Here is a 21,449-nt window from a genome sequence, read left to right as displayed (position 1 = left end):
ACGAAGACGCTACCTAATCCTTTTCCCTCTTCCCCCCAAAGGCTCGTTTGCTCTTTCCACAATACAATCATCTCTCCCCACAACATATCAGTCAGTGTTAACTCTGGCTATGTACTGGTCCCAAGCAGAAAAAAAATTTCTCTGGGTAAAATCTGCAGCAAGAGAGAAAACTCCCTGTTTGCCAAGAGGGTGCCTAGAACTGCAGGGCGCAGGTAGCAACCTCCAGCCCCGCCCCCAAGCGCTCCAGGCCCCGCCCCCAAGCGCTCCAGGCCCAGGCACGCCGGGCTAGGACGGAGCGGAAGTCCCAAGTCCCGCCCTCTGCATAAGACCGGCATGGACAGGCAGAAGTCTGAGCCAATGAGAAGGCAGAGTCAGTCGCCTTAGTCCTATGGGCTGCGACAACACGGAACACGAGTGTCTTTCCGGGTCCTCGCACGCGTCTCTGTGCTCCAGCCGGACTTGCTGCTATTGAGAGAGCCAACGGTGCAGGTAAGCCTGCTCCGATGCCTGCCGCGCTCCTGGGTGCCGAAAGAGGGTGTCACTGTTCCCACGCAGACGTCGGGGAAGGCCGGGCAAGGGCCGGAGAAATGAGCAAGTGACACGGCGGGAGTGGGCGTGGGCCCGAGCCTGGCGGGTCCTGCGGGGTTCCCAGGGTCACCTGCAGCGTCCGGCTTAAAGACCCAGGGCCGTCGCCTCCGTTGAAATTAGGGCTGTGATGGAGCATAAGCCCAGTAGCACTTTTTGTTATAAATTCTGGAGGAGGGTCTTGTTTTAGTTTTTTTGTTTGTTTGTTTGGTTTTGTTTTGTTTTTTCGAGACAGGGTTTCTCTGTATTGTTTTGGAGCCTGTCCTGGAACTCGCTCGGTAGACTTTGTCTCGAACTCACAGAGATCCATCTGCCTCTGCCTCCCGAGTGCGGGATTAAAGGCGTGCGCCACCAACGCCCGGCTTGTTTTAGTTTTTTGTTGCTGTTGTTTTGTGTTTTTATTTTTATGAGTATTTGGCTTGCATGTGTGTGTGTGTGTGTACTGCAAGCATGCCTAGTGTCCACGGAGGCCAGAAAAGGTCACACAGATCCCGTGGAACTGGAGTTACAGATGGTTGTGAGCTGCCTTGGAAGATGCTGGGAATCGAATCTAGGTTCTCAGTGCTCTTTTTTTTTTTTTTTTTTTTTTTTTTTTTTTTTGGTTTTTCGAGACAGGGTTTCTCTGTGGCTTTGGAGGCTGCACACACACCTTTTTAAAAGAGCGTTTGTTTGTTTGGTTGGTTGGTTGGTTTTTCTTTTTTTTTTTTTTTTTTTGGTTTTTTTGGTCTTTCGAGACAAGGTTTCTCTGTGGCTTTTGAGGCTGTCCTGGAACTCACTCTGTAGACCGGGCTGGCCTCGAACTCACAGAGATCCGCCTGCCTCTGCCTCCCCGGTGCTGGGATAAAAGGCACCACCACCCGACTCTATTTATTTATTTATTATGTGTGTGTGGAGGGTTGTGTGCACTTACACGCCTATGGAAAATGGAAGAGACCAAATCTGTCAGACTCCTGGAGCTGAGGTTTGAGACTTGAATTCCTTTGTGGGTGCTGAGTACCAAACCCTCTGTAAGCAGCAAGCGCTCTTAACCACTGAGCCATCTCTCCAACCTTAGTGGTATCATGCTCAGACACACAAAGAGAGGTTAAGGGTGGCTTGCCTGAGGATTTGTGCAGGCTGGACTGTGGAGGAGTTAGTAAATTAGCCCTGGTGTGGGCCAGCCTCCATTTGCCGCCACACCACGTTGTGTATTAGTGAGAAAGGCTGTCTTTCCACACCATTTCTTCAGAATCTCGGTGCATTTGTGGTCTCCCCGGTGACTTTGGGGACCACAGCACTCTCTCCACCTTTGAGATCCACAGGCACTATCTTGTGTGTTGAAGCAGAGCAGTAAGAAGGCGTGGGGACAGGCGTTGTGGTGCACACCCTTAACCCCAGCACTCGGGAGGCAGAGGCAGGCAGATCTCTGTAAGTTCGAGACCAGCCTGGACTACCAAGCAAGTTCCAGGACAGCCTCCAAAGCCACAGAGAAACCCTGTCTCGAAACACCAAAAAAAAAGGGGGGGGCGTGTGGCGTGGAAACTAAGGAATCAGCTTCCTGGAGAACTGAAAAGCCCCACTGTCTGGATATTGAGTTGTAAATAACAGTGGAAATTAATTAAAGTGTTTCCTGTGGGTGATTGTGCCCACAAGTGTTGGGGACCCCCTCTTGAACCTTTAATGCAACTTTGTGTGTTCTATAAGCCTCGGTTTCCATGTTGCGAAGTGGGGTTTGATTTTAGTGCTATTGTGTGTGATGTTTTTGTGCAAGTGTGCGTGTGGAGGTGGTTCTCTCCTGGGGGTTTCAGGGGTGGAATTTATAAGGATAGGGGTATGTGTGAGTGAATGCTGTTTGTATGGGAGTGCCCTCAATGGCAGAAGACTGTTGGATCACTTGGAACTGAGATACAGGAGGTTGTGAGCCACCTCCTAGTGCGTGTTGGAAACCAAACTCAGGTCTACAAGAGCAGCAAGTGCTCTTAACTGCAGAGCCATCTCTCTGGCCCCTTGTTTTATTTTTCACACTGGACAGAAATCCTAATGAGCCACCTGCATTTTCCCATTTCCCTTGTTCACTCATGGTCCACACTGTGGAGGGTAGAAGCTTATCGAAGGGGCCATTTTATGCTGGGTTCTACCAACCAGTGGCATTAGCATTTTGCATCTTGCTATGTCTTAGGAATTAGGGTCTTACTGGATTTTTCGATGATTGCATTATCTCTCACCTTATTTATTTATTTGATTTTTGTGTGGTTGTGTGGAAGTTAGAGGACAACCTAAGGTGTCATTTGTCACCTGTCTTGTTGGACTCACGGAGATCCACCTGCCTCTGCCCGGCCCCTTGCACTTGATTCTCAAGGTACCAAACTGTCCTCAGGCTCCCCACATGCCTGTCTGTCCCCCAGTCCTCCAGCTCCTCCTCAGTCCTCACAGGGCCTTCAGCTCCTTGCTTCCCTGCTAGGATGTGAGTGAGTGGGGTGTCATGAGGCAGGGGCCATAGCCCCGCCCACTTCCCAATGCCGGGTGCACATCGGGTGTTGTGTAAATATAAACTACTAAGGGAAAAGCATCCAGCAGAGGAAAGCTGCCTAGGGTTTGAAGCGAAGCAGAGACAGAGACGCTTAATGGTTAAAGCTCTGGCTTTAATTTTCAAAGGACCAGTTTTGATTCCTAGCACCCGCATGAGGTGCTAGGGGGGCTCATACTGTCTGTAACTCTAGCTCCAGGGCCCTCTTCCTGGCCTCCATGGGTACCAGGCACACAGTAAGCGATGCACAGACACAGATGTGGGCATAACACCCGTATACTGTTTGTTTTTTGAATATCTCATAAGTGAAGGGGACTAGAGATACAACTCAATAGTTCAGCCCCAAGCACCACAGAAGAAAGAGTACATAGCAGCAGGTTTGTTATTGTTTGGGGCTTTTTTGTTTGTTTTTGTCTTTTTTTTTTTTTTTTTTTTTTTTTGCTCAGCAGTAATTTTCACATAGCCAACTAGGTCATTAGGTTCTAAGAATAGAAAAAACAACAATGAATCTCTTGCCTAGCATGCACAGGGCCCTGAGGTCTCCAGCACTGTAGCAAAACAAAAAGGAATTCATGTCCCATGAGACAGGAGTATGTAAGCAAAGTTTAAAACAAACAAACAAATGCAGATATAAACTACAATGTGGATCTTGACTGTGAACTTGCATTTTAGAAACACACTTTTCTAACCCAGTCTCGAAAAACCAAAAAAAAAAAAAAAAAGAAACACACTTTTCATTCTTAAACATGGGCTTTTTTTTTTTGGTAAGGGTGTGCTTTTTGGTTTTTTTGGTTTTTGGTTTTTGGTTTTTTTTTTGTTTTTTTTTTTTGAGGGTCTTGGGTAGCTGGGGCCGATCTCAATCTCCTTGTGTAACCCAAAGAATAGCCTTGAACTTCGGACCCTCCTGCTTACCCTCCCGTGTGCTGGGGATTACAAGAGTGCCACCAGGCCTTCTTAAGTTTTATTTCTTTTTATTTTATGTGTTGGGTGTTTTGCCTGCATGTGTGTCTGCACTGCGCAGTCAGTGCTGGGAAGAGGCCTTTATGCCTGTGGTAGTCAGAGGACAACTGGAATTGACTCTACCATTTGGGTCCTGGGTTCAGATTCTCCTCACATTTGGTGAAGCCCTTACCACTCACCAACACCAAGCAGTTTCCCAAGCCTCGGCTTTTGTTTTGATTATTATTATGTGTGTGTGACATGGGATGTGCTCATGAGTGTGGGTGCCCTCCAGAATGGAGTTAACAAGCGGGTATGAGCCACCTGACGTTGGTGCTGGGACCCGAACTCAGGTCCTCTGCAAGAGCAGTGCATGCTCTCATAACTGCTGGGTTCTTTTGAGAGTCTCACTAGGCAGCCTAGGCTGGCCTTAATTTAGTGGCCTCACTGCCTCAACCTTCCAAGTGCAGGCTTTTGGCCATTCAAAGCCAGTGCAGGAATGGGGACTAAATGTGACTCCCCAACTTCGACCGTAAGGATTGTTAGTTGCTACCTCGACAAGAGCATTTTAGCAGAATGCCGGGGGTGGGGAGATGAAGACATTGAATTTACGTGTAGGTCACTCTTCTGGATTGTGTCTGCGCCTTTGCATCAGAGGCGGGGCACAGAGATAGAAGGTAGACTTAGACAGGACCCAGACATCTGTGATGTCCCCCAAGGAAGGATGAGGTGGATATCTAGGTGAGGAGGGTGTCTTGGAGAGGCATGGAGACAGATGTTTATTTCTCCAAGACTAGAGTTAAAATCCACACAAAGCCAGCAGTTACACAGGCTCTGAGTTCAAGGCCAGCCCAACTGTTCTACAGAATGAGTTCCAGGACAGACAGGGGTACACAGAGAAACCCTGTCTGGGAGGTGGGGGGCAGGGTACAAAAAAGAATTCACACAAGTGTTAGTGGAGACGATGTGGAAGGAATTGAGGCATCCATATCTGGTCACGTCTCATCTCTGTCAGTGGTGGGCCGGGATACTGGGAAAGTTCTAGAAGCAGACTTTTTGGGTGGCAGCCTCACCAATGACCATCGTAAGCTGCCAGGCAAGTGGGAGGGCGCACAGCTGGGGAGTCTGATGCTCTGCTCTTCTCTTACAGGAACAGAAATGAGCAGAAGTGTCTGGCAGAGCAGGAGGAGACGCGGGCGAAGCCACCAGCAGAACCCTGCCTTCAGGCAGAGGGATTCCAGTGAGAGGCAAGTGTACAGGTTTTGGGAGCCAGCTTTGCCCAGTGCTCTTCTGGCTGTCTGGTTCAGTGCTCACACATGAGGTGGCAGTGGAGCCAGTAGGCTCAAAGCTTGACTTGTTGCCATCAGCTCCGGGAATGAGGGCACAGCCATACTCTTAGTTTCACAGTGACTAGCTTCTGACCAAGGTGTTTTTTGACAACTGGAGACCTGCTTTCCCATTTGAAGACTTGGGAAGGGGGAAAAAATATCTGTGGGAATATTATCTTGTGTAAGTCATAGAAAGGGATTTATATATAGTGACCATATATGTTGCTTATATAAATATATGTAGTGTATGGCATATTTATATAATATATGCAAGTCTTTATGTAGAATTATGTGGACTACAAGTCTTTTTGGTGAGGGGGGGTCTTAAAGTCCCCAGATCCACATTTCATTTATTATCCTGCATGAAGTACAAACATCCTTGTCTCAGAACAAGGCCTACCCCCCTCCCAGCTCCTCCCCACCTGGCCTTGGGTGAGGACTCCGAGGGCCTCTGACAGTAGGAAGTCTTCCTGCAGCCCTCCGGTGCATAGGATGCTCCCTCTTTACAGGACATGTGCCAGTGGCAAATTCTTCCTCAGCATGTCAGACCTCCTTTTATGTATCTGATGTGTGTGTATATGTGTGTGCACACGCTCCATGGCATACATGTGAAGGTGAGGTGACAACTTGGGGAATCAGTTCTTTTCTTCCCCACGTGAGTCCCAGGGAGCAAACTCAGGTCACCAGGCTTGACCATAAGCACCTTCACCCACTTAGTTGTCTTACCAACCCGGCCCTCTGTCTAAAATGGATACATTTGGAGTTGGCAAGGTGACTCTGGATATAAACTCCTGCTGCCATGGTAGAAGGAAAGAAAAAAAAAAGTATTCTGTCCCATAAGCCACCCTGGCTTGACTATATAAAAACCCTTAATAAGCTGCCTGGCTGGCCCTTGGAGCCCGTAGCACGAAGTGGGTCTGATTGGGTGTACATCTCAAATTTGGCCCATACTATAGGAAGATCAGCACTATACCCAGTGTTGGTATATTTTGTTAGGGGAGCCATGCATACTTTTTGGGCCTCAGGCCTTCCCCACAGGCCATAATGAGAGTCCCAGCCCAGTTTGGCAGAGTGGCTTGGAAAACTGCTGGGCACAGCCACCTTCTGGGCTCTGTGTGGGAAAAAATGGAGCAGCAGTCCTTGGATGAGAAAGACCAGCATTTGTCATGACACTTAATCCATCCTCCTGCTGATCTCAGATGGGCGGCCTCAGAAAGCTCTGGGCAGCAAAAGGAAAGAAAATAATTTCCCTACGACTGTGCATAGCTTTCGGGATTGATGGGATGCAAGCTAGTCTTGGCTTCCCTCAGCCTAGTTTTGCAAACTAGGGATTCTCTCAGGATTCTCACCCTACCTGTCAGCCCGTGATTGCCACAGAGGTCACTGGTGGCTCTACAATCCGGTGTGTTGATCATGGCTCCATCCTAGTGTTTTTTGTTTTTGTTTTTAATTTTTATTTATTTATTGTATATGATGCCCTCCTGCATACCAAAAGAAGGCATCAGATCCCATCGTAGATGGTTGTGAGCCACCATGTGGTTGCTGGGAATTGAACTCAGGACTTCTGGAAGAGCAGCAGTCAGTGCTCTTAATCTCTGAGCCATCTCTCCAGTCCTCCATCCTAGTGTTATGGAGGAAATTGCCTCTGTCCCTCGAGTCCCAGTTTTTCCATCTGTAAGGTTGTCTGGCCAGATAAAATTTAAACTCTCCTGCTGCTGAAGCCAACAAGGAATGAGACTCACCTGGCTATGTAAATGCTGCTAAGCAGACAGACAGCCCAGCTAGTAACATTCTTAGTGGCAACAATTTCTGGTTTTCTTTTCGTCCTGGAAAATACCCAAGTGAGAAGATAAAGGATTCCTATAACAGGTGTCCTCTTAGGAAGGGAGGGAGGGATCAGAGGAGAAGAGAAGGGAAGAAAAGGAGAGACTGGCCCTTGTTTTGGTGTTTGCAAGAGGGTCAGTGCTCCCCCAGAGAATTGCAAAGGTCAGGGGAAGGCTACACACCTGCTCAGGTAGGACCTTCAGTCAGAATGGCTGAGAACTGGACTGGGGAGATGGACTTCTTTGATTCCTTGGAACAACCCATGTTTAAAAACCGGGTGTGGCATCATGTGCTTGTACTCCCCATACTAGGAAGGTAGGGGCAAACATATCCCTGGGGCTCACCAACCAACCCCGTCTATTTTGTGAGTTCCAGACCAATGAGAGATCCTGTCTCAAAAAATAAGACAGCACCTAAGGATTGACACCCAAGATCGTTCCTTGGCCTCCATGAGCACACATACTCATTGTCACAACTGTATGTCGACAGGTACACCTCGGGGACATGGCAGAACCCACAAGATTCTAACCACCATGATGCTGAGGCCCCATCAGCCTCATCAAGCACAGCTGCAAAGTCGTCTGTGCCAGGTAGGTAGTAAGCTGGGTAGGGTTCCTGGCCTGCCTGGAGGGAGATAAAGCTTCATCCTCCCTCAAACCAGGAAGTTAGTCTGTCCTAGTTGCTATTCCTCAGCCAGGGCTTGGATGTATCTCTTGTTGGGGGAGTTGGGAGTCCATTCTTGACTTGAGGGAATTCTAAAAGTGAATTGATCCGCCGAAGGAAGGAGCCGGGTGTTAGGAATAATGATTGATTCTGGATCAGATGTTCTCTCCAATACAGAACTCAGTGACTGACCATGACTGCTGCTTAAGCAGCAGAAAAGATACACAGACCATTAGGTGGGTCGGTGTTTTAATTTAGTCAGTTGAATTCTTTTTCCTAAAGAACTTCCAGGCTTTTATTTCGACCCTGAAAAGAACCGCTACTTCCGTTTACTCCCTGGCCATAACAACTGCAACCCCCTGACCAAGGAGGGCATCCGGCACAAGGAGATGGAGAGCAGGAGGCTGCAGCTGCTGCAGCAAGAGGACAAGCAGAGAAAGGTACCCAGTGCCCTCTCCCACAGCACCCATCTCCTGGGGCAGGCGGCCAGTCAGCCACCGTGGCCACCTTCACTGACTCATCCTTTTTTTTTTTTTTTAATAAACTTAGAAAATTACTAGAATGGGATTTAATGCATCTTCCATCCTACGAAAAAACCAGCTGGGTTTTCTCAACATCGCCAGTTATTGCCGGTAAGACAATGTCTTACTTTGTCTTGAATGTTCTTTCCTGTCCTTATTTCTGTAGGCCACACATCTAGTCCGAAGAGACCTTATGCTACTCTGTGACACTTCTTCATAGCTGAGGGTCTTCAGTTTGCTGGCTGCCTTCTGCCTTCTATGTCTTTTTTTTTTTTTTTTTTTCAAGATAGGGTTTCTCTGTGTAACCCTGACTGTCCTGGAACTCACTGTAGACCAGGCTGGCCTTGAATTCACAGAGATCCACCTGCCTCTGTCTCTGGAGTGCTATGATTAAAGGAGTGTGTTACCACTGCCCAGCTCCTTTTTTTATTTAAGTCAGGCATGATGGTACATACCTCTAATCCCAGTGCTCTGGAAGCAGATCCCCTGAGGTTGGAGTTACTACAGACAGTTGTGAGTTGCTGGGAATTAAACCTGAGTCTTCTCTCCAGCCCCTCTAGACTCCATCTCCAGCCCTACCTGGGTCCTTCGGATCACGAAACTCCCTCTATAGTCAGCTTTGCCTTCTACATCTTTTTTTTTTTTCAAAGATTTATTATATATGCAGTGTTACAGATGGTTGTGAGCCACCATGTGGTTGCTGGGAACTGAACTCAGGACCTCTGGAAGAACAGCCAGCGCTCTTAACCTCTGAGCCATCTCTCCAGCCCTCCTTCTACATCTTAAACAGCTCTGAGTAACTGTTTCTCTCCTCAATAATGGATGGAGACTCCTGGGAGTCAAGTGAGAGAGGAGAGGAGATTATATAGAAATTAATCCAGATTCACAATAACGTCATTCCTGAGCCCCCTACTGGTGACATAAGGCATTATGTGGGTGCCTATGTACTCAGCCTCTTGTAATGGACGGCCAGGGATGTAGCTCAGTGTAGATTAGTAGTGCTTGCTTCATAGGTCTGATTCAGTCCCCCAGCATTTCCAAAAACTTATTATTATTTTTGTGATGACTACTATAACTCTTAACTACATCTGATAAGTTGGTAATTCCCTCCCATTTTCTAAAGAGGAAATTGAAGTTCAGAGCAGAGTGGCTTGCTCCAGGTAAAAACAGAAACAGGATCTGTCTGCCTCCCACGAGTGGCCCTAACCCCTGCACAATACTGCCTCTACACACAGTGCCCACCCCCACAGGGGCAGCACACAGCCTCCTGTATTTCCCTCCCAAGCTCTTCTGTTTGAGCTGAAGAGGGCGCTGTGCTGAGGAAGAGGAAAGGGGCAGTGAGGTGAGTGGCTGCACACCTGGGCTCTTCCTTTCCACCCTGTGCCCCTCGGCAGCCTGTTCATCTCTCAGGCTAGTCCTGTCATCCAAGAGAAAGCCTGTACCAGGCGCCTGCCCGGTGAATCCCTCTGCCGTCTAACTCACTCCTTGGTGTAGGGAAGGGTTGTCTAGTTATCCCTCGCATTCTGTGTGAGAACTGATGAGGAGATAAGTGTGGGAAAAGGCAGAATCCCAGGTGTTTGCATTTCTATTTTTGAGACATGACCTTCTAGTCTGGCCTTGAAATTCTGAACCCAAATCATCTTCCTGACCTTTGGTTCACTGCCAATGGTCTACAGAGTGAGTTCCAGGACAGCCAGGGCTACACAGAGAAACCCTGTCTCCAAAAATTTTTTTAAAAATCGTCTTGGGCTGGAGAGGTGACTCAGAAGTTAAGAGCACTGGCTGCTCTTCCAGAGGCCCTAGGTTCAATTCCCAGCAACCACACAGCCATCTATAATGGGATCTGATGCCCTCTTCTGGTATAAAGGTGCACATGCAGACAGAGCACTCACACATTAAATATGTAAATAACTCTTTTTAAGATCACCGTCTTCCCACGGAGGTGGCTCTACATAAGTGCTCCCAGCATCACACTTGGGTGTCCACGCCCTCCCTGATTTCTGTTTCCCTCTTCAGCTTATCCCATGAGCTGCGGGTGAGCTGCATGGAGAGAAGAAAGGTAGAGATTCAGAGCTCAGACCCTTCTGCTCTGGCAAGTGACCAGTTTAACTTCATCCTGGTGAGTGACGCAGGTCTGGGGGTGCCCAGGTACGGCTGCCACTCCTGGCTCACTGTTAGTGCTCACTAAGCCTGGCTAGCAAGAAGCTGATTACACTGAAAATTGCTGCCTTCCTTTGGGTTTGGTGGGATTTTTTGGTGTGTGTGTGTGTGTGTGTGTGTGTCACTCTTCAGCCCTGTCCCATGATGCAAAGCCTGGGGCTAGTCACATGCTAAGAACAAAGCATCTTCTCCCCGGCTGTGGTGTGGGCAGCTGAAAGGTGTGCACAGTGGGCAGGATCCATGTGCCATCAGCTGCAGCACAGTGGTTTCTTCACTCAGGTCCCTGACCACAGTGGCAGGGTCCTAGACACCACCATCCTATCTGTCACTCATAGGAAGTGGAAGGTCTCTATTTACTGAGATCTGCGTTGGGTGGAAATGAAGGCCGCTATTAGAGCTTGAGGACAGTGGAGCCAGAGTGTGCCCTGCCCGTAAAGGATGCTCCCCTCTCCGTGGGCCTACTCAGTGCATGTCTTGCCAGGCCACATCCTTCCTGGAGGCCAAAGAAAAGCCTGGGAGAGTGAGACTAGGGCCATGGAAGTGGTGATCTGCTTACAGGATGGGAGACCAAAGCCACAAAGTGAACCTTAGGGAGGCCTCGTGGCCCAGGAGACATTGACCACAGAGCCTATCCATAAAGGGAGTATTGGGGCCAGGCCTAGATTTTCCGCTGCTGCAACCTTTATGATGGCAGTGTGATCTCAATCAGTAGACACTTGGCTGCAGTGGGTCCCCTCACACCCTTCCCTGGCACTAGGGTGCAGTCTGCTAATGCATGTGTCTTTGGCAGAGCAGCCTCCCCGTCACCAGCATCACATGTGCCTGGCTGGCTTGAATGGCCAGAGAACTGGGAAGGCAGTTTTCCACATCTGATTCTCATCACCAGTAGCTTTATCCAGGCACGTAACTCTTCAAGCTTGCAGAGTAGGGGGAAGTAAGTGTGTGTGTGTGTGTGTGTGTGTGTGTGTGTGTGTTCACTTGTGACACAAGCACATGATTACATATAAAAAAAAACAATCTCAGCACTTGGGAAGCAGAGGCAGATGGATCTCTGTAAAGAGAAGCCTTCCTGCCAGCCTGGTTCCAGAGCCACATCAGTCCCAAATAAACACACAGGAGGCTATATTAATTATGAAGCTGTTGGCCTTGCTTGTTTCTTACTGGCTAGCTCTGACTTAAGTATTTATCCCATAATTGTTAATCTAAGTATCTCTCTTACCGGAGAGGTTTCCAGGCTTCCTACCCCATGGCGTTACATGTTGACTCTCTTGTGCTTCTCCTTCCCAGAGTCCTCCTGGACTCCTAGTCCCACCTATCTAGATTCCTATTGGCCAGCAGTGCTTTATTGACATATACATAGGACTTCCCCCCAACAGATCTCTGTATGTTCAAGGCCAGCCTGGTCTATGGACAGGCTCCAAAACTACACAAAGAACCCAGTCTCAAAATCCCCCCCCCCCCCGCAAAAAAGGTAAATATTAATATTTTAGTTTGAAATAATAATGTTATGCTTTCTTTGGAGTAGTTTTGGGTGGAAGCTTTTTGAGACAAGGGAACTGTGTACCCTAGGCTGGCCTCAAACTCAGTTCTCCTGCCTTAGCTTCCTAAATGTTAGTATTACAGGCACTTTATTGAATTTTTAAATTAAATACTGCAGGGTCTTACTATGTAGCTGGCCTAGAACTCAGAGTTCTCCATGGCTTTCAAGGTGGCTATATGGGTATAGTCCTCTGGGCCAACATTAAGATCCTCCCAGACTGTTCTGAGGTGGTCACTAAGGACACCAGACTTCCAGGCCATATCCTCTCTTTACCATCTTTATCCATACCTCAGAAATGGCAGGGCAGAGTCTGAGCTTTGCTGGAAATCACTGCATTGAGCAGGAGCAAAGGTAGGTGTCCCTGCTATATTCCCTCATGCAGTAGAGCTTAGGCAGTCACATGGCTCAGCCTGAGAGATCACTTACAGCCCGTTTCCCTCCAGGCAGATACTAGCAGTGACCGCCTCTTCACAGTGAATGATGTCCAAATCGGAGGCTCCAAGTACGGCATCATCAACCTGCAGGGTCTGAAGGCCCCCACGTTCAAGGTGCACATGCACGAAAACCTGTACTTCACCAACAGGAAGGTGGGTCCTGCCTTGCCTCGCCAGCCTTGCAGCCAGCTTGCCTTTGGGCCTAGGACACTGCTGTAGTTGGGAGAGGAATGTAGTTGAGGTGGTGGGGTGGCCTTGAGGCCGTGTGCTTTAGCTGGCCATCAGGACCTCCTTTTCTGAAGGGTCAGAGCTGATGTGAGGAGGTGTGGTTCCTGGGCTGCAGTGGTCACAGCCTGGGTGGAGTCCTCCCGTGGCCATCACAAATGTCAGGTGTTCTCCATCCAAAAGCAACCTTAAGCTGTCTAAGAGGCTGGGGCTTCCTATTCAGCAGGGACGTGAGCCACAGGGTAGATCCGGGAAGCCAGGCGTGGTTCCTAGAACCTCAGTACACAAGAAGACTGAGACTTAAGGTTAGCCTAAGCTACGAGGTGAGCCTAGCTGTATTTTTTCCTATCTTAGATGAGGCAGAGGAAGGAAGGAAAGAAAGAAACCCCTAATGTGTGAAGCAGGACACAGGATACCTTCGGTTAAAAGTAGACTCATCTCCTGGCCCTGTAAATTATAAGTGGGCGTGGGGAGGGGGTATACCAGCTACCTTAGCATGGGACCCACGATGGCGTGCCCAAGGACTGAAGCCTGAAGTTTGCTTCCTTCCTGCACCTCTTAAGTCCCAATATGTCTGAGCAGGGAGCCCCACTATCCTCAGGATGCTCCTTCCAGCCTATTTTAAGAGCAGTACCTGAAGAAAGAAATCACATGGCAGATAAGTTGGGGATTCTCAACCTTCTTAAAGCGTGCCCCTTTAATACAGTTCCTCATGTTGTAGTGACCCCAGCCATAGAATCATTCTGTTGTGACTCATAATGTAAGTATTTAATATGCAGGATATTTGATAAGCAAGCCCTGTGAAAGGGCCGCTCTACAACCCTCCCGAAAAGGGGTTGCAACCCACAGGTTGAGGACCTCTGGGTTGAGGAGTAGCGTAGTGGTAGAGTGTTTGCCTAGTATGTTCAGAGCTTTGAATTCACTGTCAGTACTGTGAGGGGCAGGCATCATGAGTCTGTGTCCCTACAGGTCTTTTCTTGTTTAATTTGAAGGGTGTGTATGTGTTCATACATGCATACGCACATGCATGTACATGTGTCTGTGTGTGTCCAGAAGAGGTTGTTGAATCTCCTGGAACTGGAGTTACTGGGTGTGGGTGCTGGGATCCAAACCAAGGTGCTCTGTAAGAGCAGCAAGTGCCGAGCCCTCTCTCCAGCCCCTAAAAGGCATTTTCTAGAAAAGCCTCTGACTATTGTTCCCATGAGCGGCAGCCAACCTAGTCTCTCTTCCCGCTCCCTCCCCAGGTGAACTCTGTGTGCTGGGCCTCGCTCAATCACTTGGATTCCCACATCTTGTATCCTTTGGTAGGTGAATAGGTTTAGCGGACAACCATCAGTGGAGACGGCAGAGAGGTGAACCCTTGTCTCACTTTTTGGGCATAGACTACACCTGGGTCCACATCAGCAACTGGAGTCCAGAGATGACTGCTGACGGGATGAAGTCCCTGTGTGCCAGACATCTGGGCCTTGATGTGTAATTGTTAGAGATAGCACTGCACTCTAGGAAGCCTGACTCCATGTGCTGTACCACTGACATACAGTAGTCTCAGCTTCTTGGGTCACCAGACAAACCCAGCATCCCTCCCTGCCAGGGGAGTCAGCCATGAAGGAGTAAAGTATTAGCGCAGTCCTAAGAAGGTACCCAGCTGTGAGGTGGAAAGCAGTGATTAGGGACACTGAGGAGGTGGTGAGCGGAAGTACTTTGACATGGAGCACAAGGCTGCAGATCTCAGACCTGTGCCTTCAGAACACTCTGGTTTCCGGCCTCTTCTCTAGGAACACAGTGGGGCTTATTTAACGCACATTCGTGACACTTGTCATTGGCTCATCCCATAACCAATGAGTTCTTCAGTCTGTGCGCTGTCATTGAACTTGAGACTTCATCATATGCACAGGCAAATACACACGCAGACGTGTTACACCATGGCCTCAGTGGACTCACGTCACTGAAAACCCTAGTTCTCTGGTAGAAGACAGGAAACAGGTTTCAAGGGACTAACTTAACTGTCTGTGACATATTCCTGAAGAAATGTACAAAGTGTTATATCTGGACTCCCCACTCTACTTTGGGTTTTATAACTTCCTGAAAGTTCCTGATGGCCACTCTTCCCCCAGGAGGGCCGTGTCAATACCTGGCTATCCTTGACAGATCCTTTGCAGGCTGTGCCTCATGGGCCTTGCAGAGACTCCAGGCTGTGCCACCCTGCTCCCGGCATCACTGTTTGTCAGCAGTCACCAAGGTACAGAGTCCCTTCCTTTGTCTCGAGGAAGGCCCGTGTCCTCTGGATGATCCCAGCTCAGCATAGGAGGCAGGATGGGCAGCAGGGTGGGAGGCTTCCCAAAATCTGTCCCAAGATCACTTTTTATTTATTTGTCTATTTATTTATCTGTCTATTTATTTATTGGTTTTTCGAGACAGGGTTTCTCTGTATTGTTTTTGGAGGCTGTCCCGGAACTCGCTCTGTAGACCAGGCTGGTCTCAAACTTACAGAGATCCGCCTGCCTCTGCCTCCCAAGTGCTAGGATTAAAGGCGTGCGCCACCAACACCCGGCTAGGATCACTTTCTATAAACCCCTTGAGGTCATCTCTGCAACCAGAGCAAGGTGCACGTGACTAGCCAGCAGAGGACGTGTAAACACTGGTCTGAGTTGCAGCCTGTGGCGATCATTCAGAAGGTGTTGGTTAAGCTCCCAAATGTGGTAGGCATGCTGGCCGGCGGGAAGCAGTTTGACCTCTGCATGCGGGCGGTCTGCAGACATCAGGCAAAGCTAACCCAAAGCACAGCCGCTCCAGTCCCACATTGGAGCACATTGCCTGACCTCTGGAAGATGGAGGCAGTGTCTACCCCAGCAGGTTCCTCTTGGAGGTAGAGGAGGCCATGAGCATTTAGCCCTGTCTGCATCTTGCTGCCCCGCAAACTTATGGGGCATGGATCTTACCACTGTGCAGATATGGAAACGGGGGTGAAGAATGAGTCAGGATTTCACCCCACGAAACTCAGTTTTAGTGTTGGAAGTCTTGATGGTAACTCCCTCAGGAAACAATATGAAATGAGGTAGAAACTGGAAAAGGATGTGAGGGAGGCTTCTGGGATACCGGTATGTCTTAGTGGTGGGCACATGGCTGGATTTACCCCTCGAGATGTTCTGTCAGTTCAAAGTTTTCAGTGTTTGACTTGAGCGCGCTGTAAGTATTGGGACAAGGATTGAAACCACATTCCTGTGACACTGCCCCGTCACAGCTGTTAGCACTATGAATGCCACGGTCTGGACTGAGAACATGAGTTGCTCCTTGAGCAGACATCTGACCTTCAGGCAATCTTGATTTATTAGATCATAAACAAATATCACCACAGGTGGCCCTGTTTTCCTTTGTTTCTCTTAGCAGGTACAGACCAGCCTGGTGTGCTCTGCAGTTTCCGGATCCCTGGTGCCTGGACCTGTGCATGGTCCCTGAACACCCAGGCAAATAACTGCTTCAGTACAGGTGAGCTGTGGTCATAGCCCCGGGTGTCAAGTAAAGAACTCACCCGCCTGAAGGCCTCACCCAGCAGCACCTCTCCCCAAACTGCCAGCATCCCTGCTCTCAGGGACCCATTTCTTGTCTCCACCAGGTATGTCTCGAAGGGTCCTGTTGACCAATGTGGTGACAGGACACCGGCAGTCATATGGGACCAACAGTGATGTCTTGGCTCAGCAATTTGCAGTCAAGGTTGGTTGGATTGGGAAGGGTATAACAGAATGTCGCCAGAGTGAAATGTTCGGGGGAGTGAAACTGGGTTTTCCTGGTGTAGAAAAAGCGTGGAAATGATCATTGGGTACTTTGTTAATTGGTTAGTTTGTTTGTTTGGGATTTTTTTATTGGTTGCTTTGATTTGGTTTCCTTGAGACAGAATCTCACTATGTAGCTATGGCTAGCTAGGAACGCACTTGTAGGCCAGGCTATCTTTGAATTCAGAGATCACTCTGCCTCAGCCTCCTGAGTGCTGAGATTAAAGGTATGTGCCACCATGCCCAGCAGGATTTGTTTGTTTTTTCAAGATAGGTGTAGCCTTGGCTGTCCTGGAATTTGCTTTGTAGACCAGGCTGGCTTCGAACTCAGATCTGCCAGTTCCAGGCCAGTCTGGTCTACAAAGTGAGTTGCAGGACAGCTAGGGCTACCAAAAAAAAATTGTCTCAAAAAAAAAAAAAAGGAAGAAAAGACGTCTAAGGGGACAGTGGTGCTACCTCCCAGCACCTAAGGTTCACCACAGGGTGGACACTGGAGAGACACAGGGTCCATGTCTTCTTCCCTCTCATAAGAACTCTGCCTTCCTTCTGAACCCATCAAGACCCAAACTCCTACCTACTCCCATGCCAGGACACACCCTTCCATCTTTAGAAAAACTGGGCACTGCCTCTCTCTCCATAGACTCCCTTATTGTTTAATGGCTGTCGTTCTGGGGAGATCTTTGCCATTGACCTGCGTTCTCCAAGTCAAGCCAAAGGCCGGAAGGCTACCCACATTTTCCATGATTCAGCAGTGACTTCTGTACGGGTCCTCAAGGAGGAGCAATACCTGATGGCATCAGACATGGCTGGAAAGGTAGGAGATCCTGACTTCAGGCCTTGGAATGATAGGGTGCAGGTGTGCAAGAGACCACGACACCAGGGAGGGCTATCCTAAGTTCTTGTGCTGCTCCGCATGAGCTTAGTCTTGCCTAGACAGGGAGCGGAAGAGCCTGTGGCTCTGTGACTCATGGACTCAAGTTTCAGCAGTAAGAGGCTTCGATCTCCACACTCTAACAGACCCCTAGAGGTCACCTCACCTTTCCAGCTTCATACCTGGCAGTCGCTGAGTTCCTGCTACACCCTTCCCGAGTAACCCCTTGTGTGCTTCTTCTCCCAGATCAAGCTGTGGGACCTGAGGACCACTAAGTGTGTGAGGCAGTATGAAGGTCATGTGAATGAGTATGCCTACCTGCCCCTGCATGTGCATGAGGAGGAAGGAATCCTCGTGGCAGGTGTGTGGGGAAGGGAAGATCCCATCCATCAAAGGCTGCCTGTGAGGGCTCTCACATCTTAAACAGCAGAGGGCAAAAGTGGTAAAACTAGCATTAAGTAATGGGAATTATGGGCCATTGACAGCATCACCTCAGAAACAGACAGGTGATGAACACCATACACAGCAGCTGGGGACTGAGTTGGCTTGGAGGTCAGGCCTCCCTCTTTGAGTCATGGGATTACATGAGGCACCATCTTGTCTAAATGCTGTCCACTCTGCTCACATTCCCTCGGGATGCTGAGAACTTAAGGGTACCCTGGCCCCTTCACATCACCCGTGATCTACAGAGGAGCAGCAGCTATCTGGCCACTAAGCCCTGAGGGAGTTAAAGTAACTACAGATCGTACTGTTTCCAGGCCACAACACAAAGTCAGTGTTTCTACATGTGGAGCAGTAGGCCCCTGACATGTGTTAATGGCCCCACAGACGGTACTCATTCCCTGTTAAATTCTTGGGCTAAGCAGCATTACTGTGCCAGCACTTAAGTGTGCTCACCATCTTCAACACCAGCACTGGGCTTGCTCCGAAAGCGATGCTCCTCAAGTCTTCATCTCAGAGTTTTCATGTGCTGGATGGGAGACTCAAGATGAGCCGCAGTAGTGAACCACACAGCCCAAGTGTATCCTCTGCTGAGGCACACTATGGTCCTACCAGCACTCAGTTGGAATCTGATTGCTGAAGCCCCCACAGATCCCTAGGAGCATACAGCATCTGGGCTGCCATAATCCGTGTGTCCCATGCCACATTGCTCTAGGAGTCCTGTGGAATTTTCACTTGAATTCTTCAATCAGAAATAGCGGTCATCTGCCCTGCCAGGATGTAATAAAGTTAAGAGATCTTCCTGGCTAGTTCATCAAAAGGAACCCAGCTGCCTGGCTTCTGGCTCAGGTGGGCTGGACTCCCACTTGAGAAGGCTCCCTGCCCCTGAAACAGGGTGCCAGCTGAGCCCCTGCTGTGTCACAGCCAGCCAGTGCATCTTTGTCACTTTGAACACATGCAGCTGGTTAGGGTTCAGGAACAAAAGCCCAACTCACAGTCTCAATTTTAAGAAATAGAAGCAGAAACCCCTTCGACCCATGGGTGTGTGTTTGGGCTTAGTACAATCTAAGCCCTAAGAGGTCCTAAGAAGCTGTGTCTACACGCCGTGACTTTCTTCATTCTCTTACTAACGTGCTGTGTTGCCTTCCCTCTTTCTCAGTGGGCCAAGACTGCTACACCAGAATCTGGAGCCTCCATGATGCACACCTGCTCAGAACCATACCTTCTCCTTACCCCACCTCCAAGGCCAACATTCCCAGTGTGGCCTTCTCTCCTCGCCTTGGGGGCCCCCAGGGAGCCCCAGGGCTGCTCATGGCTGTCCAGCAGGACCTTTACTGTTTCTCCTACAGCTCATCCTGTCCAGGCAGTCTGGAGGAAGGCAGCTGGGAGTAAAGCTGGAGTGCCAGGATTAAAGATGGGTGTCACCACCGCCCTGTTCTAACAAGGACTTTTAAGTGAAGCTTGTGGTATCCAGACGGTGTCCTTCCCGCTTGAGGGCAGTGCAAAGTGATTGACATGGGGGGGGGGGCCTGGAGAGATGACTCTGCTGTTAAGAGCATTGGCTGCTCTTCCAGGGGTCCTGGGTTTGACTCGCAGCACCCACATGGCAGCTCACAGCCATCTTTGACTCCAGTTCCAGAGAAGTCAGCACCCTCTTCTGGCCTTGGCACCACGGATGCATGAGGTACAGACCTAACATGCAGTCAAAAAAATACAGTTTTTTCTAAGTAGTTTCTGTGGGTTAACTTCAGTAAAACGGCAGTTAAATTGTGGGCTGAGAGCATGAAAGGCCTTGTCACAAGAGGGGCTTACTGGCTTTTCCTATTGAGTTCCACAGATAGGCCCCCTTCATTGGCAAAGCAGACTCTGGGATGAAGACCAATAAAACAAAATTAGTTAAAGCTGCTGCTTTCACCAGGAACCTCCCAGTGGTGGTGACTTCCTGAGTGTTCAGCGCTGCAGCCCAGGAAGACCTGCATCTGCCCTGGAGAAGGCATCTGGGGTGCAGAGGGGACAGCAGGCCGTGGCTTTGTGTCTGAGGAGGGCCATTACTCATTGCCATCTCAGTGCCAGTAAGTCCTGGGTTCTTTTGTTACTGTGCACGGGCATTGCCAGGGAGACAGAGCCTTGCAAGTGCTACGGCTATAAACATCCCTGAACATGCCTTTCTTGAGTTTTCCAGGATGTAAGGGACAGCGACTTCTGTTACAGTGACTTGAGTGTCACTTCTAAAGCCCAGGGCCAACTTTGGCTTTGACCTTTTTGTAATCTTGGAGCTGCAGTTTATGAAATATTTATAGTGTTAAAATCCTTTCTACCTATCAATAAAGTAAAAAGAAGCATGTGTGGTATATTGTTTCTCCATCTGATTCAGATCTTGATCCCTGAAGCTGGTGAAGCATCAAACTGAGCTTGCCGAGTGTGGAAAGAGACCCTAAGACCAACTCCAATAGCTTGCTGGGGACCTTCAGGTTGCCCTCTGCACCACTGCTCTGCGCATGCTCCAGGAGGCTGCTCTCTACACCTCTCCAGCCCCCCTGTCCCCAGCAGTCAGTGGGAAAGCAGAGGGCAACGGAGCACTGGGGTGGGATCGATGGTCCTCTGGCTCCCTTCCTGTTGGGACTATGAGTATCTGTGACCAGAGGCCATGGCTCTCTGTGCCCTATGACTATTCTATTTGTCTCAAACATATAATGCCTGTTAGGCACAATGCTCCCCAATTAAGCAAGTACCCATTGTGAATTCATCTTTTTCCCCAAGACCCCTAATATAAATAACTTGCATGTAGAATATCACATATCTACTATTCTTACTATCTAAAATTTTAGCCGATCCTTGTAACAACTCATAAAGGGCAGGGAATACATAGTAACATCAGTGTCATCTTAAGATGAGGAAACCAGGGTCCAGGCTCTGTGCTACAACATGTGCTGGACACGCAGGAAGCACTGGCTTTAGGCAAAAGGCTGTGGCGATTTAAACCGTCCTCTTCAGAGGCCACAGCCTAAGAAATACAGGCTGTAGATTGTAAGGACAAGGGGTGTCAGGATAAAGTAGCCTTTAAAGCATGGCAGTGGCTAAGATCACTCAGCACCAAGGCAACGAGTGTTCTGTTGACTACAAACCATCAGATGGCTCTGGTCACATGCAGAGCCTGGATCTATGACAGATACATGGGGGGGGGGGCATATGACAGCAGCTCCACAAGGGTGGAGTATGTGCAGTACATATTGTAAACAGTAACTTAATCTAGTTCCATTAATGAGAATATACAGGCACAGATTCAGTTTCCTCCCTGAAGATGATTCTTAAGTTAGAAATGCAAACATGTTTGCACAATTACCATTATGACGGGGCTTTTTTTTTTTCTTACAACACCTGGAAGCCTGTTCCCAACTAGAACAATCTATGACCTCTGAGCCAGTTGCTGTTGTCACGTGTCACGAACGTCAGAACAATAGGAAAGGTTAGGCTGCCAGGCCCCCCTTATGGTAATGGAGAGTGGCTTTTAAACTTCTCTGGGGGAAGGGGGTTCCGACCTTCCTGCAAATGCAGGATCCACAGCCTGTGAAAGGGAAACATACAGAAGTACTTTGGCACCTGGCACACCTTCCAGCCTGTGGGGGAATGTCCCGCGCTACC

At 49.1% G+C, this 21,449-nt stretch overlaps 1 protein-coding gene across 4 annotated transcripts; it reads left to right on the top strand.

Annotated features, from left to right (window-relative positions):
* Positions 1-390: 390 nt before the first annotated feature.
* Positions 391-20,149, top strand: Dcaf4 (DDB1 and CUL4 associated factor 4). Of its 4 annotated transcripts, none has more exons than XM_013115332.3 (14): positions 391-489; positions 5,181-5,277; positions 7,672-7,772; positions 8,128-8,285; positions 8,395-8,477; positions 10,383-10,485; positions 12,510-12,653; positions 13,970-14,019; positions 14,885-14,964; positions 16,113-16,211; positions 16,339-16,436; positions 17,136-17,309; positions 17,613-17,727; positions 18,967-20,149. In XM_013115332.3, exons 2-14 carry the CDS (start codon positions 5,189-5,191, stop codon positions 19,197-19,199), a joined length of 1,527 nt encoding a protein of 508 aa, XP_012970786.1. In that variant the 5' UTR covers positions 391-489; positions 5,181-5,188; the 3' UTR covers positions 19,200-20,149. The 4 variants fall into 4 exon arrangements, 3 of the variants coding, with proteins under 3 accessions (XP_012970786.1, XP_005072866.1, XP_040598722.1); XM_005072809.4 differs by having other exon boundaries at positions 16,110-16,211; XR_002383301.2 differs by lacking the exon at positions 391-489 and having other exon boundaries at positions 5,162-5,277; positions 16,110-16,211; positions 18,967-19,491; positions 19,726-20,149.
* Positions 20,150-21,449: the final 1,300 nt, after the last annotated feature.

This window comes from Mesocricetus auratus, unplaced genomic scaffold (genome assembly GCF_017639785.1).
Source record: "Mesocricetus auratus isolate SY011 unplaced genomic scaffold, BCM_Maur_2.0 Super-Scaffold_15014, whole genome shotgun sequence".
In the NCBI taxonomy this organism is placed as follows: Eukaryota; Metazoa; Chordata; class Mammalia; order Rodentia; family Cricetidae; genus Mesocricetus; species Mesocricetus auratus.
This window is presented reverse-complemented; position numbering and strand designations above follow the sequence as displayed.

What these genes read in the sequence shown, in the direction of transcription:
- Dcaf4 (XM_005072809.4), top strand. Translation starts at nt 5,189, where the DNA reads ATGAGCAGAAGTGTCTGGCAGAGCAGGAGGAGACGCGGGCGAAGCCAC. An exon ending in AACATCGCCAGTTATTGCCG is followed by an intron (nt 8,478 to 10,382) that starts GTAAGACAATGT and finishes TTCCCTCTTCAG; the next exon opens with CTTATCCCATGAGCTGCGGG. An exon ending in CATCAGACATGGCTGGAAAG is followed by an intron (nt 17,310 to 17,612) that starts GTAGGAGATCCT and finishes TTCTTCTCCCAG; the next exon opens with ATCAAGCTGTGGGACCTGAG.